Genomic DNA, 17509 nt, shown 5'->3' with positions numbered 1-17509 from the left:
AAGAATCCTGACCACTGGAAAATTTGATGGTGGCCATTTTGGAAAAAGGCCGCCATGGCTAACGGAGAACATTCTAGGAATGCCTCCAATCTTGAAAATGATTGCTATATCACGTAGTATCAGTGTATCAAGTTTCATGCTTTTATCATCATGAAGTGCAGGAATTTTCGACATATCCACCAGACTATTAGAGTACAGAAGTCTCTAAAATGTTCCCCACAAAGGAGACGAAAGATCCTGCTTTTATAGATACCGATTACCTAGGTTAAGGCTTCTCATCTATTCTTTGTAAAACGGGGAGAAGGTGACGATGATGATGATGATGATGACGATGACGATGACGTTTGATTGTATTTTTCCTCCAGTTCTCCGAGACAAGGCGGTGTAGTTAGCGGTAGTAACATTTCTCTGACCATTGTCAGACTTATACTCGCAAATAGTCCAATGCAGACATTCGTCAACGGTAAAGTCGGTGACATAATGCTTCGAGTCTCGGAAGTCGTCGGTTCGAATCCCGACCGAGCCTTATCAAACACTTCAAAATGGAACATTGCTCTGATTATTTGCTTCACACTCATTTGAAGCGACGGAGCACAGACGAGAACAACCAGAAGTTATCAACACCGGCGGCGGAGGCTGTAATGGGCCGAGGCCAAGGTCACGGGGGAACGCTGTTCCGTCGGTTAAACGGTGGAAATCGACGTTAACGAGGCCGTTTTATTAATAACGAGGGTTGAAACCACAAGTCTTTTCCGTTTGTCGCTCACATTATTGTTATTATTCCATTCCTTGTCCAATCCGACGATTATTTTTTGTGATAAGTCGTCATTTTATTATGGGCGGTGTATGTGCTGAGCCCATTGGGAAGCTGTTTCGGAGTCTGAAGCATCCTCGTGACCGTACTGAAGGGATAATTGTGATTTTCTCCTGATCATCATGGACAGTGAGGTTTTGCGTGACGGAAAACTGATGGAACTTGTGGACGACGCGTGGCGGGACGACAAGCTGCCGTACGAAGACATCAACGTGCCCGTGGTTCGTGTTGTTCGGTTCGTGTTGTATTTCTGGTGTCGTCTCATTGATTCTGTTCTTGTAACCTCAGGTACAACGACTGTACTTGAAGAGTGTGTGATGGACGCTCGATCGGTGGGAAGTCTACGTGAATCATCGCCAGGGTTACCAGATTTCTGATTCGCCATAACCAGACAACAGAGTGGGGTGGGGGCTCGGGGGGCTCGTGTGTGGAATAAGTGAGAGTAATAATATCACAAGGAATGGCCGACCGGTCTGGGCCCACCCCGCCAGAGAATTGTGAAACTTATTTCCGGAAATACGGGTCAAAGGGAAAAATAAATAAATAAACAAACAATCTATCCGTTGACCATCACTTGAAGAACCAGAGAGTTGGTGTCAAAGCCACCCAATACTCGCCTGTTTATACATTTATCGTTTTTAAAAGACGTCTAATAATTAATATTTTTTTATAATTCTCTAACAATTTTTTTTTTTGGGGGGGGGGGGTTGGAAATCACTTAAAACATGCAGAAATGCAAAAACAAAAAAAAAAATTCTCCAACAATTTTTTTTGGGGGGGGGGAACCAAGTCCAAAATCTAATGGCATGATCCTTGGACCATACCTAACCTCCCAACCAAGTTTCGTCTTGATCCTAATCACTTAAAATATGTAGAAAGGCAAAAAAAAAGAAATCAAAATTTTGTTGAAAAAAAAAGGTGCAAAAAACTTTTTTTTTTCTCTACCAAATTTTTTTGGGGGGGGTTGGAAATCACTTAAAACATGTAGAAATGCCAAAAAAATATTTTTTTTTGGGGTGGGGACCAAGTCCAAAATCTAATGGCATGATCCTTGGACCATACCTAACCCCCCAACCAAGTTTCGTCTTAATCCTAATCACTTAAAATATGTAGAAAGGCAAAAAAAAAGAAATCGAAATTTTGTTGAAAAAAAGTTGCAAAAAACTTTTTTTTCTCTACCAAATTTTTTTGGGGGGGTTGGAAATCACTTAAAACATGCAGAAATGGAAAAAAAAATTTTCTCCAACAATTTTTTTTTTGGGGGGGGGGACCAAGTCCAAAATCGAATGGCATGATACTTGGACCATACCTAACCCCCCAACCAAGTTTCGTCTTAATCCTAATCACTTAAAATATGTAGAAAGGCAAAAAAAAAAGAAATCGAAATTTTGTTGAAAAAAAAGTTGCAAAAAACTTTTTTTTCTCTACCAAATTTTTTTGGGGGGGTTGGAAATCACTTAAAACATAAAACATGAAACTTAACTTAAAACATGAAATCACTCCACCAAAAAGAAATCCAAATTTTGTTGAAAAAAAGTTGCAAAATTTTTTTTTTGGGGGGGGGTTGGAAATCACTTAAAACATGTAGAAATGCAAAAAAACAAATTATCTAACAATTCTTTTGGGGGGGTTGGAAATCACTAAAAACATGTAGAAATGCAAAAAAAAGAAATCGAAATTTTGTTGAAAAAAAAGTTGCTAAAAATTTTTCCTCAATTTTTTTTGGGGGGGGGTTGGAAATCACTTAAAACATGAAGAAATGCAAAAAAAAATTCTCAATTTTTTTGGGGGGGGGTCAAGTCCAAAATCTAATGGTATGATCCTTGGACCATACCTAACCCCCCCCCCACCAAGTTTCGTCGAAATCCGTCGAGGAGTTTTTCCGTAATACAAAAAATTTAACATTTTCACGCTCACGCCGGGGGTATCGCGAAAGCTCTCTGTTCTTTGAACAGGCGAGCTAAAAATCACCGATTGTTCTGGAATTCATTGACCGAAGCTCCCCCAGAACGGTGACGCCGACACCAATGTGCACGCGCACGCACATGATGACGTCACACTATTCTGCAACAGACAACGTGCACGTGATGACGTCACAATATACGCGTTGAATTGAACGACTTTCATGTTCAATCGCAGTAGCCCAGCCAACACAATAACGTTCCGACAATGACAACTTGATAAAAACAAACCAAACATTGTGAATTACAACCCCCCCCCACACCCTCCCCTTCTTCTCTCTCCGAACAACTCCACCACTCTTTCTCTCTCCGAACAACTCCACCACTCTTTCTCTCTCCTAACAACCCCACCACTCTTTCTCTCTCCTAACAACCCCACCACTCTTTCTCTCTCCTAACAACCCCACCACTCTTTCTCTCTCCTAACAACCCCACCACTCTTTCTCTCTCCTAACAACCCCACCACTCTTTCTCTCTCCTAACAACCCCACCACTCTTTCTCTCTCGTAACAACCCCACCACTCTTTCTCTCTCCTAACAACCCCACCACTCTTTCTCTCTCCTAACAACCCCACCACTCTTTCTCTCTCCTAACAACCCCACCACTCTTTCTCTCTCCAAACAACCCCACCACTTTCTCTCTCCAAACAACCCCACCACTCTTTCTCTCTCCTAACAACCCCACCACTCTTTCTCTCTCCTAACAACCCCACCACTCTTTCTCTCTCGTAACAACCCCACCACTCTTTCTCTCTCCTAACAACCCCATCACTCTTTCTCTCTCGTAACAACCCCACCACTCTTTCTCTCTCGTAACAACCCCACCACTCTTTCTCTCTCCTAACAACCCCACCACTCTTTCTCTCTCCTAACAACCCCACCACTCTTTCTCTCTCCTAACAACCCCACCACTCTTTCTCTCTCGTAACAACCCCACCACTCTTTCTCTCTCCTAACAACCCCACCACTCTTTCTCTCTCCGAACAACCCCACCACTCTTTTTCCCTCTCCGAACAACCCCACCACTCTTTCCCTCTCCTAACAACCCCACCACTCTTTCCCTCTCCTAACAACCCCACCACTCTTTCCCTCTCCTAACAAACCCACCACTCTTTCTCTCTCCTAACAACCCCCCACTCTTTTTTCCAAAAAACAAACAAACAAGGAGCCCCCACCTTTTTGAGTGGTATGGAGAATAGATCTGTGTAATATGAAAACTAAATCCTGAACGGTTTTTGAAATACAGTATCATGTGCACAAGCCAAGTTACCAAGATGGTTGCCATTGCAACATAATTCAGTGGATAACTCTTGTGATCTCAGTTTGAGATGATGTCATGAGGATTAGATATCTGCACTATGAAAGATAAATGTTCGACAGTTTTTGAAATATCACGTACACAAAAATACATGGGCAGATGATCAGTCGGTCGGACGGAGCTCATTTTAATATCCACCCCGTCTCCGACCTTGTCGGAGACCCCCCCCCCCCGACTCTTTGTCGGGGGTGGGGACTTAGTGTCACATGAGTCAAACAGAAGTCATTTGTGGTTAAAAATGTGATATTGGGTCGATCTCGGTGGAACTTTTTGCCATCTTTAAACTTTTATTGAGGTGGGAAGCATGGGTATTTGCACTGGCATGGCATCGACTTCACTCTGGTTGAGTACTGTATTGAGTCGATGCATTTTTATTTGTGGTTGCATGAGGTATATTTCCTTTTAAGTATTGACTAATGATTCACTAGAACACCACTCGGTAATGTGCATACCTCCATACGACGCTGAACAGTTTACATTTTGTATTCCACTGATGAGACCAGATCTGAATCCATACCTGAACCAAAACTAATCGGCTTGTTCTTGTCACCTATCCAACTCCTCCACAACTTCTTGAGATATTGTGCTATTTATACTTTTTGACCTTATCCCTCAATGGAGAAGAATCACTTTAAAAATTTTTATAGATATCTTTCTCACATGGGACTTTTTCTTTTTCCACCAACCAAGATCAGCAGAACCTGAAAAAACAATATATATATATATATATATATATATATATATATATATATATATATATATATATATATATATATATATATATATATATATATATATATGTGTGTGTGTATATGTATATACATTGTTACGGCTGTGGATATTCGCAGAACACCATAAAGGTCCTTAGTTCAGTTATATCGCGAAGTGTGTGTTTAGATCGATTTCCCCCCCCCCCCCCCGTTGTTTAATGGGAATTATTCGTGTGGACAATGCTGTGATCTTTGAGTTAGCCGTTATTCTTTGCTATCGTTATTTTGGACCAACCATGATCACCTCACCACCAACCACACTAACCTCACAACCACCACCCAACGCCAATCACGCCACCATTACAACAACCACACCCCCAATCACCTTCTCCACACCCATGCTACAACCCTCTCCGCATCCTAACCGTCTCTGCCATGGAGAAAGAAGAAGGGGTTACAACACGCACAAATTTTTCCTCTTACTTTCCCGCACTTCGGGACGGGGGAAAGGTGAGTGGAGTGAGAAGAGAAGCGCTAGGATGATTGCTTCGAAAAACCCCGACCCACGAGGGAAACGCCCCCCTTCTGGAAGTTCCCTGCAGGAGCTGGAAGGAGGGTGGGGCGAGAGGGGAGGGGCGGAGCGTGGGAAATATAAAGGTGCGAGGGACACAGCATAGGGAGTTGCTGTTGTTGTGGTTGTTGCTGGAGCTGCTGCTGCTGCTGTAGGTCTGGGCTCGTGCCAGAGTCGGGAGCTTGGACCAGTCAGTCAGTGGAGGTCCGGGCGTCGCGAAGGAGACACGGGCTGGAGGTGCAGCCCTGCTGTGTCGCGCAAGCCTTTGCGTTCGTGTGAGGAGAGCCGGAGAGAGCTCGCCTGCCACGCGGAAGGCCCGAGCTCAACCGCAGCTACGCTAGCTGCCGTGGGGACGGGATGTGGCGACTCGCCCCATCAAGGCACCACGAGGGTGCAGGTAACCTGCAACGGTCTCGTGGGGCCCTTTCGATCACCAAAGCCCCAAGTTATAAAGGCCCACGGGCCCAGTCTGACTCCCTTGTCTATGAGGGGGTCTTTGTTGCTTTTCTTTTGAGTGAATGTTGTGGTGCAGAGTCTCGTAAGTAAAACCTGCTTAAGTGATTGTAAATAATAACCATAGACGGTTGTAGTGTTTTTACCTTGCTCGTGTCTTCTCCCTTTTCTTCCTTCCCCCCTCCTCCCCATCAATTGCATTACTGTGTACGTGTGTAAATAATAAATGTCCTTGTGTGAATGTTGACCCGTTTGTCGTGTCATTTTCCCCCATTGAAGTGCCATATTGTTTTTCGGAATACTAGTTGGTTTTTGAATACCGATTATAGAATCGGGTCTGGTGAGGTCTGGCGATAATACCCGCTCGGTTATCCCAGAACGGAACGAACCGCTGAAGCGGTTTGTGTCCAAGCAGGCCTTCGCCGAGGTACAGTCTCTCGGTAGGTTACCCGCGCGAATACTTAGGTATATCGATATTTGGCGATTGACCCTGTCGCGCGCGGGTAGAATACGGACTAGGCTGTGCTGGGGTTATGAACCCACCCGTGACTGATTTCTGGCGTTGTTCCAGAAAGTCGCAACTGAATTGCTCGTCCGGTGGGCGTGCAGCTGCTATTAGTGAAAAGCGGTCGTTCGCACGCTGGGCGGGCGGTAAATTCGTAACTATATATATATATATATATATATACACACAGTGGTGCCCCATAATCCGAATTTAATTCGTTCCAGTAGGCTGTTCGGATTCCAAAAAGTTCGGATTCCAAAACTATTTTCCCAATAAGAAATAATGGAAAGTGAATTAATCCGTTCCTGGACCCCAAGAAAACCCACTTTCAAGACACTTTCAACTGAAATTACCCATGTTTAAGGTAAAATAAGATGAGTAAATGACCTTTTCTGGGTCATGAATCTTCTTCCAAGCCTGGAGGATGAGCAGGAGCGTCATCGCTTCTTCCATCAGTCTGGATGCAGCTCTGGCCTATCAGTGGCCATTGGGATCCAAAAATAAACTGTTCAGCCTGGTGGAGGTATGTAATTAACCATGAAGCACCAAATGGTGTTTTATATCCCAGTACATTCTGTGGAGACACAAACGTGCCGTTTTCACTGCACGGTTCCACGGGAGAGAATCAAGAGGTGAAGCGATTGGGTGACGCAGCATGACGTCACTACCATGCTCGCGAAAAAAAATGTTGAGTTTGTTAAAGCCGATTCGTCAGAGGGTTCATTGAATGAGTTCGCTTCACGACGGGTTTTCGCGCTTTTATCGCTTCTTTATTTTTCAGAATCGTACACACGGTCGATTTTGGCTGCTCGAACATGGAAGTGACATCAGACACACGCGTACCGCTCTCATACTTAGCGATAAGTTCTTTCTTCAACTCAATTGTCGTTCTCACAGACTTCCTCTTATTCCTATTTGTTTCACTGCTCTTCTTGGGTGCCATGGTGAATGCACAAGGGTGATAATTGAAAGAAAAAAAAATGCACAAATCAAGGTGAAAACACGAGGTAAAGTCGCGATCGACACACGAGAGATGCTTTCACGAGTCCTTCCACCGACGAACTGAATGAACAAAGCGTGAAGATGCGGGTCGAACAGGCGGGGGAGATGCACGTGAACAAACATGAACGCCACGTTGTGTTCGGTTTTCGAAAATGTGTTCGCTTTTTAGGGCAAAATTTTCTCGAAAAAATTGTTTGGATTCCAATTTGTTCAAACAATGAGGCGTTCGGATTCTGGGGGCACCACGGTGTGTGTGTATATATATATATATATATATATATATATATAGTATATGGGCAATACCCCTGGGTGCTCACCTGGTAGTGGCTGGATAAGATAACCAGGGAACCACTGGTAGGCCTGGATGACCCACAAAATATATAATGAAAAAGAAAGTTAATACCTATGAATTTTTTTTTTTCGTACCATGAACAAACCTTGTTTCATCACGGTTGATAAAGGTTGTGGTCAAGTTTAATCGAAATTGTGTATGGTTTCAGAAAAGAAAGCAAATACATATTTTGGGGGGGGGGGCAGTCCCCATGTAGAACCCCTGAGACACCATTTTTTTTTTAATGTCATGAACAAACTTTGGTACCTACACAGTGATGAACGTTGTAGTGAAGGTTCATTGAAATCTTATGTGTAGTTTCAGAGAAAAAGTTGAAAGTATTTGCGGACGGATGATGCGCTATCCCATAAGCTTTGTCACATGGGACTTTTTTGTCTCTGTTCTAGGTTGTTCTAAGCCATAACTGTTCTTGATGAGCTAAAAAGAGACAATTAATTAATTGTTCCATTTTGTGCCCTCTTTTCGTAGTGGGGGGCCTTTTGATAATGGCTGGTGACCCTCAAGTGTTACTGCAGAAGGCCCTCAAATATTACTGCCAGTCACAACTTGCAATTAGTAAATAATTATACTCGTATTTCCAAGATCAAAAGGTTCTAAAGGGTCAAATCGGGACTTGGAGGGGGGGATTTAGGGGTCTAATGGGGGTGTTGGGGGCCCAACGCAGGGAAGTGTGAGCCACGGTGTTTCAGGGGACTCTCATTGTAGAAAGCGATCAGTAGTGGGGCAACTTAGCTAAATGTAGCATCACAATTGTGCATTTTGTGAGGAAAGCACCAAATTTGACACACCAGTAGCCTATCATATAATGAACAGATTTGGATATTGCGCCATCTCAAAATTTTTGATGGCAGTGGAAAATGGCTGCCACAGCCATCCGCAGCTGAATTTGAGATGGCGCAATATCCAAATCTGTTCATAATATGTTCGGCTACTAGTGTGCCAAATTTGGTGCTTTCCTCACAAAATGCACAATTGTTATGCTAAGTTGCCCCGCTGCAGTGTGCCTAAATAGTTTACTAAACAAAATTTTGGAGGAGATATTCTAAACAAGCATTTGAAAATCTATTAAAAATGTATGGTCTTCCTGGTCTATATTGAGTCCTTCATGTGCTCACTCTGGGGAATTTGTAATGAAGTTGTCAATAAGGGCCTGTTTTTAATTTTCACATTTGTAAATTAATATTTCTTGTTGGGCTGACATTAATTATTTCAATTTTTATGCTAGTCCTGGTTCCCAGTCTGACAAATAGCCCCAATATTATTTGAAAATAGAATTGGATCAGCTCGAAAAGGGTCTATCCATGTGAACTGACGGAAAACGTCGAAATTGACCATTTTCACACTCGAAGGCTCTTATTGGTGCCTATAAATTCCCTTGAGTCCAATCCGATAGAAAATAAATATTTTTTCTAATGATATTGCTTGAAAGTTTCTTCGAGTAATCGTAAACTTTCATGCTAGGTACCATCAGGATAAGGGAACTGATATGACTCTGCTAGCAAATTGGGTTTGGCCAGTGAAAATCTCCACCGGTCCGTCACATTTTGCATTTCAGTCAATAGTTTAGACTAATAACATGGCAATTAAATTGTTGTTGGTTATATACTCAAATACAATGGGAGTGATTAATCTGACCAATTATCATTCCCTTATTCCCCCTATTAGTGAAAATATCATCCGATGAAAATTTCTCCACCTGTCCGTCACATTTTCAGAAAGGTGATTTTTCTGTGTAATTCATGTTATTTTCCATAATAAATGCTTTTTATTATATTACTAAACTTACTGATAGCATTGATGCAGTATTTTATTCAGGTTATCATTTCTGGACAATTTGGGGTTTTTGACCCTTCGAATGACAGTCATCGATGAGCTGCCGACAGCTGTGGCCATGGTTCTATCAGAAAATTGATCGATAACTAGCGATAAGGTGAGTCTTTGCAGATGAAAATTGATTGTGAATTCAATTATTAATATTATTTATGGGAAACTGGAAACTCAAAAGCTTAGAATAATACTTATGGCAACCCCAAATCTGTTGCCTGACCTTGGGCTTGTTCCAACGAACTCGAGCAGAATCCAATCTGGAAAGCCGTACAAAATATTATCGAATACTTGTATCTTCGAATTTTCTTCAAGTTAGTTATCAAAGGTAGGATTGTTCTCCCTTTCTTGACTGCTAAAACTACAATATAGTGATTATTTGCATTGTGAATTGCTAGATACTTGGATACATTGTGAAACGATACTTGGAAAGTGAAAATAGCAATCAAATAGAAATAATTTTTCATAAAATCACAAGATTTGATCAGTTCAATGGCGAGTGCACGCCTAAAATCGTAGCATTACCTGTTTATAAGGTTATAGAGCGATCCCAACTGTGGTGGAGATTATGTCAAAGCTTTAAACTCGCATTTGAGACCGTTTTCTGGGTCAAGATTTCATGTTTTTTTTGCTTGAAACCGAAACTGAAAGGGCTGCCAGAGGTCTCAGTTACCAGTTATATCGTCACTGCTTCCGGTTGATGGCGTTGGTTGGAATCCTACCGTACCGCAATCCCTTATATTATTCTCTCTTTTCCGATCTCACTGCACACGGGCGGTGGGGATGGGAAGCGGTGGGGAGGGGGCAGGCGGTGGGATAGACTCCCTTTTCTACCCCTCACTATGCACCACTCACAGTTCACATCTTTTTAATTCATGTTGATTGATCCGAAGCCCGTTATTTTCATCTCGAATCTGCAAAAAAAATATAAAAAAACTTGCATATTTTAAACAATGGTTCACATAGCATTATGAAACAATGGTACAAGCTATAAAACCCCGAAACTACAATTTTTTTGTCCTGGACCAATCATTAGAGCTGACTTTGCTGTTGTTTGAGCTGCAAACTTGCATGTCAGCCTCACCAAATCAAAAATCCTACCCTATTTTGAAAATGATGACATTTTGTGATGACCAATCCTTTTTATAAACTTTTTTTTGCAAAATGTTCAGTGAATCTTGGATTTTTTTTATGCTGCAACAACTTCACTGTACATGAAAATTGATTTTTTTCACGACTTCTGAAAAAATTTGGCTCACACTTCGCTGCTTTCACCCTGGGGAGTCTTACGAGTAAGCCATCCTGCCTGCCTGTGTATATATATATATATATATATATATATATATATGTGTGTATATATATATATATATATATATATATATATATATATATATATATATATATATATATATGGCATCCACAAATGGGAATGGTGTGTGATAAATCAAGATGAGAAAGAAGGTAAGAAAGATGGAATGAAAGGGGCATTTATGTGTGGAGTCTATTGGGCTTACAAATCCCACTATTTGTTTAGTGGGGTCATGGGAATCGTGTGTCAGTAGTGCACTCTTTTATGCGTCGGCTGCCGAAGTCGCTGGAGGCATTGTGTTTTTGGGTTGGCAGTAGTCCGTACATACGTATGTCCGTCCATGTTAATTTTCTGTTTTCTCTGAAACTGCTAATCCGATTGACACAATTTTCATTTCAGGTGTGACTGCTCATGTAGGATATTTTAATGATTATTGTGTCATAGGTCACGTTGTGTGGCAGAGATTTTGAGGAGGAGAAGAAAAAAGGAAAAACTTTGGAGCTCCATCTCCAAAACCACTTCATGGGAAAAAAATCCTTTGGGTCAGATCAGGTATGGGAGCATGTGCCAGAACAGTGCATCGCTGCGTCCACTTTCCACCGGTACTCCAGGGGCCTCCATCTGGCCATCCCCCAGGCAGATGCCAGGCCCATCCCCATCTCCTTGAGATGCCGGTCAACCTGCTGCAACCACGAGGCATGTGGTCGGCCCATTGGCCTCCTTCACTCCTTCACTCATCGCTTTACAGAGATCAACATAGGCTGCAAGCAGCCCCTGCCGAAACTCTCGTCTGTGTTCGGTGAGGACCCGAACAGCAAGGATACTGTCAATCGTTGACCTCTTTGGTGTAAAGCCTGACTGCTCTGGACGCTGGTGCTCAAGCAGATGGTGGCGAACCCTATCAAGAATTATCCGAGCAAAGACCTTGCCCGGCACTGAGAGCAGCGTCACCCCTCGGTAGTTGTTGCAGTCTTGGCGATCACCCTTCACTTTCCAGAGAGGGAAAACAAGGCCCTTCTTCCAACCAGTTGGGATGATGCCTGTGTTCCAGTCAGAGCACAAAACTGCATGCAACGACACGAGTACAGCATTTCCACCAGCCTTGAGAAGTTCAGCATGGATGCCACAGATCCCTGGAGCTTTACCCCGTTTCAACCGGTTCACCGCAGCCCGTGTTTCCACAAGCGAAGGTGGACCACAGTTGATTGGAGGGTCAGCAACAGGGATTGTGTAACACCCTTGTACAACCGCTCAAAGTAAGCGGGCCTTCACTTCAGACTCCTCTCTCAAGAGCCCACCACCCTCTACTCTAACTGCAGTGCTCAGAGGGATGGGCTTGGATGAACGCAATGCGTGAATTAACCTGTAAGCGGAACGAGAATCACCTGTCCACAGGTGATGCTCTACGCCCCTCACAGATTCCTCGCACATAGGCCTCCTTGTTCACCCTTGGTGCACGAACAGTTTTACGCCTTAGCTCCCTGATCAGCTCAGCTCTGCCATTCAACCTGGCCCTGTGACTGGTCAATGGTATCCAGTGTCCCTTGAGACAAAATTCTTCTTCGCCCTGCGGTGAGTTCCAAGACATCCACCGGCAACATCAAAGACGATGGTCTTGAAGGCACTCCACAACTCTTCAGGACCCCCCAAAGCACCCAGACCCCCAAATGTCCACTCAGACTGTTCGCAAACTCCTCAGCTACCCTCTCATCCTTGAGCTTGCAAACGTCCAGCCTAGGCTGGGATGATACCATCCTCCCGGATTTAAGGTGCAGCTTTAGAGTTGCGACAACAAGCCGATGGTCAGTATTGAGGAACTGAGCACTCCGGTAGACCCTGCAGTTCTGGATCATCCTCCATTGACCACCAACGAGGACATGGTCAATCTCCTTTGCCACACCACCAGCGTTGGAATACCAAGTCCAGCGATGAGCTTGTGGGCGCTGAAACCATGAACCAGCCACCCTAAGTCCATGACTTCTTGCAAAGTCAAGGAACTTAGTGCTATTCTGGTTCATAGTTCCTGACCCATGGGGACCAACACCCGTCTCATAACCATCCCTATCAGTTCCAGTCGATGCATTGAAATCCCCCAAGACTAGAAGTGTATCTCGTCTGTGGCACTGATCAACCAGTCTCGAGCGTGGCATGGAATGCATCCTTCACCGTGAGATCACTCGCCTCAGTCGGAGCAAAGACGGCGACCAGGGAAATGACACCGAAAGAGTGACGAATCCGTAGTCTCACAATACACTCGTTGACCGGTGTTACCTCAATTATCATTGGGGTCAGCTTATTGGACACAGCTGCAGCAACTCCTTGAGTATGGTAACCATCAGAGCAACCAGACCAATAGTAGGTGTAACCACCCACCATTATCTCGCCGCAATCCGGTCTCCGAACCTCAGAGAGAGCTGCAATACCGATGTCCAAACGCTTGAGCTCAGATGATAACAGAGACAGGTGATCATCCTCTCTTCGGGATAGGACATTCCAGGCACCCACCAGAAGGGACCGCCTCAGGTTAAACCAAGGAGACCGCAGTCTGGTGGATGACACCTCAGCACCACTCCGACACACTCTCCCGCAATCTGACCCGGGAATGTTACCCCGTGGTTTCCCTCCTATCATCAAAGATTGGGGGTCCCAAAGGCTTTGCCCCAATCCCGTCATCCAGTGAGTTTCCCTGTGAAGGGAAGCTGCACAGGAGGTACTCCCACGGAGTGGGTTTTCAGATTGTTTTTGTGTTTTGTGGAATGAAGGGTTTTATGGTGGCCGGAGTGCAAATCCTGCTACCACCATCCTAATAAAAAGTAACCCAACTGCAGAAGGACGTCCGCAGACACAGTTGGGCACTAGATATGGATGGCCGTTGGCTCACAAGGAGCTCCTCCGCCCTTTGACAGGTTTTGTTTTTAATCCTGCTGGGAGTCCATATCCAAACACCCTCCTCACCAAAAAACCTGGTGGGGGAGACTGTTTAGTCGTCGACAACCCGACCATGGAACAGGTTATATTAGTACAGGTTTACATTGTACCTGTAGCAGATCACAGATCTAACCTGACCTTTGGGTGATGATGTTCAATACTAAACGATAGCTTTGTTTTTCTGGTTCTCAACACAGTGCTTGCTGTGAATGATCTCCATGATTATCCCCACGTTTTTTTGAAAAGAAAAGGAAAAATAAAAAACGGAGAGATGTTTTAATCGGCTACAGTCTGTCTGTCCGTCACACTTTCGTATAAACGGCTGTGCAGAAATTCACCAAAATTTGATGGTTTGTGATCACCACGTGGCAAGGAGGTGCAAGTAAGAGCAGTATCACCCCCCCCCCCCCTATCGGGGCCTTGGAGTGAGGTCAAAGGGTCAAATACCAAAAAAATGCAATTACAGGCATGTTTTTAAACATGAAACTGTCTACGCAATCATTGGGGGATGCATGAAAAAATGTAAGGGATTTTGGGGGGATTAGACCCCCTCCTCCTCCTCCCCCATCACCAGTTCATGGGCCATGGTGTGGAGGCTTGGGGTCACAGGGGTCAAAAACAGAAAAAAATTTAACTTCAAATTTGATATTGGGTCGTTCCTGGTGGAAATCTTACCATCTCTCAACTTTGCTTTTGTTGAGGAAGTGTGGGGATTTGCAATGGCACACCATTAACTTCACTCAAGTTGAGTACTGCACAGAGTAAGTAGGGTGGATATACTGATTCTGGCTCACTTTTCCCCATGTAAATGAATGGGGGATTTTCAGCAATTCATTTTTTTTTTCCCTAAAAAGTAAACCGCCTTTTTATCCCAAAGTATATTTATTTGTCTCCCCTTTTAACCTCGGGACATTTATTTTCAAATAACCATTGCAATAAGATAAAGATTTGTTCAAGCAGTAAAGTAGTAATGTGATTTGTTAAAGGTGATTCTAAAGAAATATCTGAAACATGTAAGCCTTGGGACACTCTTTTTCAAATAACCAATGCATATTGTTTCGCTCACTCATTGAACCTATAAAGATTTGTTCATTCTCAAATTCCTTCAATAGTTTAATTTTCTTTGCACAATAATCCCCATCTAAAATATTTAAAAATAAAACATTTGAATCTTTATATTTTTTAAGATACCCCTTTTGTGCCATTATGAAATGATAAACTTCTCTTAATGCTCTTGTTTGACCACCTCCTGAGCCACATATCATTTTGAGATTATAGTAAATTATTTTTTCATTGTTCAATTGATAACCATCAAAGTTTTCAGTCCATTCAAGGATATTTTTTTTTCTTTACATCCTCAAACTTACTAGTTTTTAAATTGATTCGCTTATTTGTTTTATTTACCTTTGTTTTAGTTATTTTTTCAATAAGACTGATTTGATATTTTTCACATTCATTACGTTTCCATTTATATACTAAGACTGAGATTTTCTCCACTCTTTAGTTTGATTAATACTTGGTTTGACCATTTATATATTGTGAAAAATAGCGGCGGTAGCCCTTAAAAACCCTAACCCACCTTCCCATCGTTAAAACACAATCTATTCTATACAATATCCATATGGAACACAATCTATTCCATTATCTAAAATAAATCTCTTATCATCAAAGGCTCCTAATGCCTTTTTATTTACTTCTTCACTATATATGTTATGTTTATAACTTCTTATTGTATTCATTTTCCTATATTCTTCTTTCTTATTCAAACAATTATAATAATTTCTAAAAGTTATTGATTTCTTTATTACATATTTCTTTATTCCCTTTAACCTCTTATCAATCTGATCACCATACTTGTAAGCATATGCCTTTGCTCTCAATCCAATAAACTCACTCATTACTTTTCCACCAAACTCATCGTTAAACTAACCAATAACCTTTTCATTCTTTTTGGAAAATAACTCTCTTCTAACTAAAATTACTTGTATCATATACTCCAATATTTTTCTTCATATCTTTATAAACATCAGTTTTTATATCCAGGATAAAACTATCAGTGTCCATATACAACAATGAAACATTTTCACCATACTCTTTCTTTAAGCCATTATACAAATAATCATACATCAATATCTTTGATAAATCAAGAACTGCTGTTCCAATATAAATTGGTTTATCCATAACAATACTTTCCTTTTCCATATGAATAGCAGAAAAGCTCTCTGAAAAAACCTCTTCTCTCTTAAAACTTGGTTTATTTATCAATCTAGAAACTTCTTTCCAAGATGTTGCAAATCTAATGTTTTGCCTGTTTCTAACATTCTCCATTGTCTTTCCAAATACAGCATTATTCATCAATTTATAGAATTCCCCTTCAAATTTTACTTTTGTATTTGTTCTCATATCTGTATTGAATTTAATATACTTTTTCATCCAAGGACTTTGTTTAAATTTTAAAACTATGAATTTTAGCTACTCTCAATCCTTCTCTCAAAAACTGTTTCAAACTTCTCTGATGCAAAACATATCCCTCTTTATCATAGAATGTTGTTAATAACTTTTCTGTTGATTTGCCTTTAATATTAAAACTTTTATGACAATCACTTAACCATTCTTTCTTTGGAGTTTTTCTCACATGCAAAAGGAAGGTCTTTATGCTTATTATGAAGATCACTCGGTTACCTGAAATCAACTTCAAAATAATAACCTTCTTCTTCCTCATTCAATTCCTCTTGAGAAGAAATAACAATATTCATCAAAGCCTTTTCATAATCCTTTTCTTCCACCCACTCTAATTTACCATAAGGCAGAGATTGAGACATTGCCCATCCATACAAATTATTAGCATAAAATGCATCAAATAATTACTATCTTTTTCACTATCATAATTTGGAAGATATTTATTATTTTCTTTAGCATATCTTTTTGAACATACTTGTGATATTCCACCTCTCTTAGACTTCTCAATCATCAAAAGCATATCCACATCACCGATTTAAATCTATATCTTTTGTCATTTTCAACATTGCACTCCAAGCTAAACCAGGAGCTGTGAAATAGTGGGCAGGATCAAATCCATAACAATTTTTATTATGACAGAGTGATCTAAAAGCTTCAAACACATCAGCTAACAATAAAACATCTGTTTTTAGATACAAATCATGATATTCTCCAAGGTTCTTTGTCTGAAATATTTTCCAAATTTCTTGTGCGTGTTTATATTCCTTATCACTTATCTCTTCTTCATTAAGGTTATTATAGAAACTTTCTTTTGAAGGAAATTGTGTTTCTTCAAATCTCATAAATGAATCCATATAATCATTAGGATAAATTCCCTTACTTGTAAGAATTTTCTCTTTACTTTGAATTTCCTCTTTAATCAGAATTTCATCTTTAATCAGAATTTCCTCTTTCGTTAGAATTTCATTCATTGTTTGAATTTTCTTTATAATTAGAATTTCATCTTCAGTTAGAATTTCTTCATTAATTTCCTCATTAATTAGAATTTCCTCTTTTGGAAAGAATGAATTAAGATTTGGAAAAGACCCCGTGGTGTTTTTATAAACTTGTAAGAATATAGAAACCTAATACGAGTTAAAGGTTTTGTGAATATAATTTTTGTAAATGAAATATGCTTTTGCTTGTGTTTGTTATGGCAGAAATATTCCCTGGTGTTTTTGAAAGTTCATTTATAAATAGGTGTGTATCATAGTTGGCACTGTTGTGAAGAAAGACTGGAATAAAAGAAGGAAATTTATAATT

The 17509-nt window shown here is 41.3% G+C and overlaps 1 protein-coding gene across 5 annotated transcripts in view; it reads left to right on the top strand.

The window, feature by feature from the left end:
• Positions 1-206: 206 nt before the first annotated feature.
• ANAPC13 (anaphase promoting complex subunit 13) overlaps positions 207-17509 on the top strand; it is a 34278-nt gene continuing 16975 nt past the window's right edge. Inside the window, exons 1-2 of one of the 5 annotated variants that reach the window (XR_015061095.1) lie at positions 486-1035; positions 9502-9616. Coding sequence is in view for 1 of the 5 variants with exons in the window: in XM_085892814.1 (XP_085748940.1) it covers positions 937-1035 (99 nt within the window). In the remaining 4 variants the exon portion in view is untranslated. Of the gene's footprint in view, positions 1050-9489; positions 9617-17509 lie in introns of all 5 variants that reach the window. The other 4 variants (XR_015061094.1, XR_015061093.1, XR_015061096.1 and 1 more) reach the window with 4 other exon arrangements.

The sequence above is a fragment of the Eptatretus burgeri genome, chromosome 1, assembly GCF_056783735.1.
Source record: "Eptatretus burgeri isolate ZD-2024b chromosome 1, Ebu_testis_v1, whole genome shotgun sequence".
NCBI lineage: Eukaryota > Metazoa > Chordata > Myxini > Myxiniformes > Myxinidae > Eptatretus > Eptatretus burgeri.
This window is presented reverse-complemented; position numbering and strand designations above follow the sequence as displayed.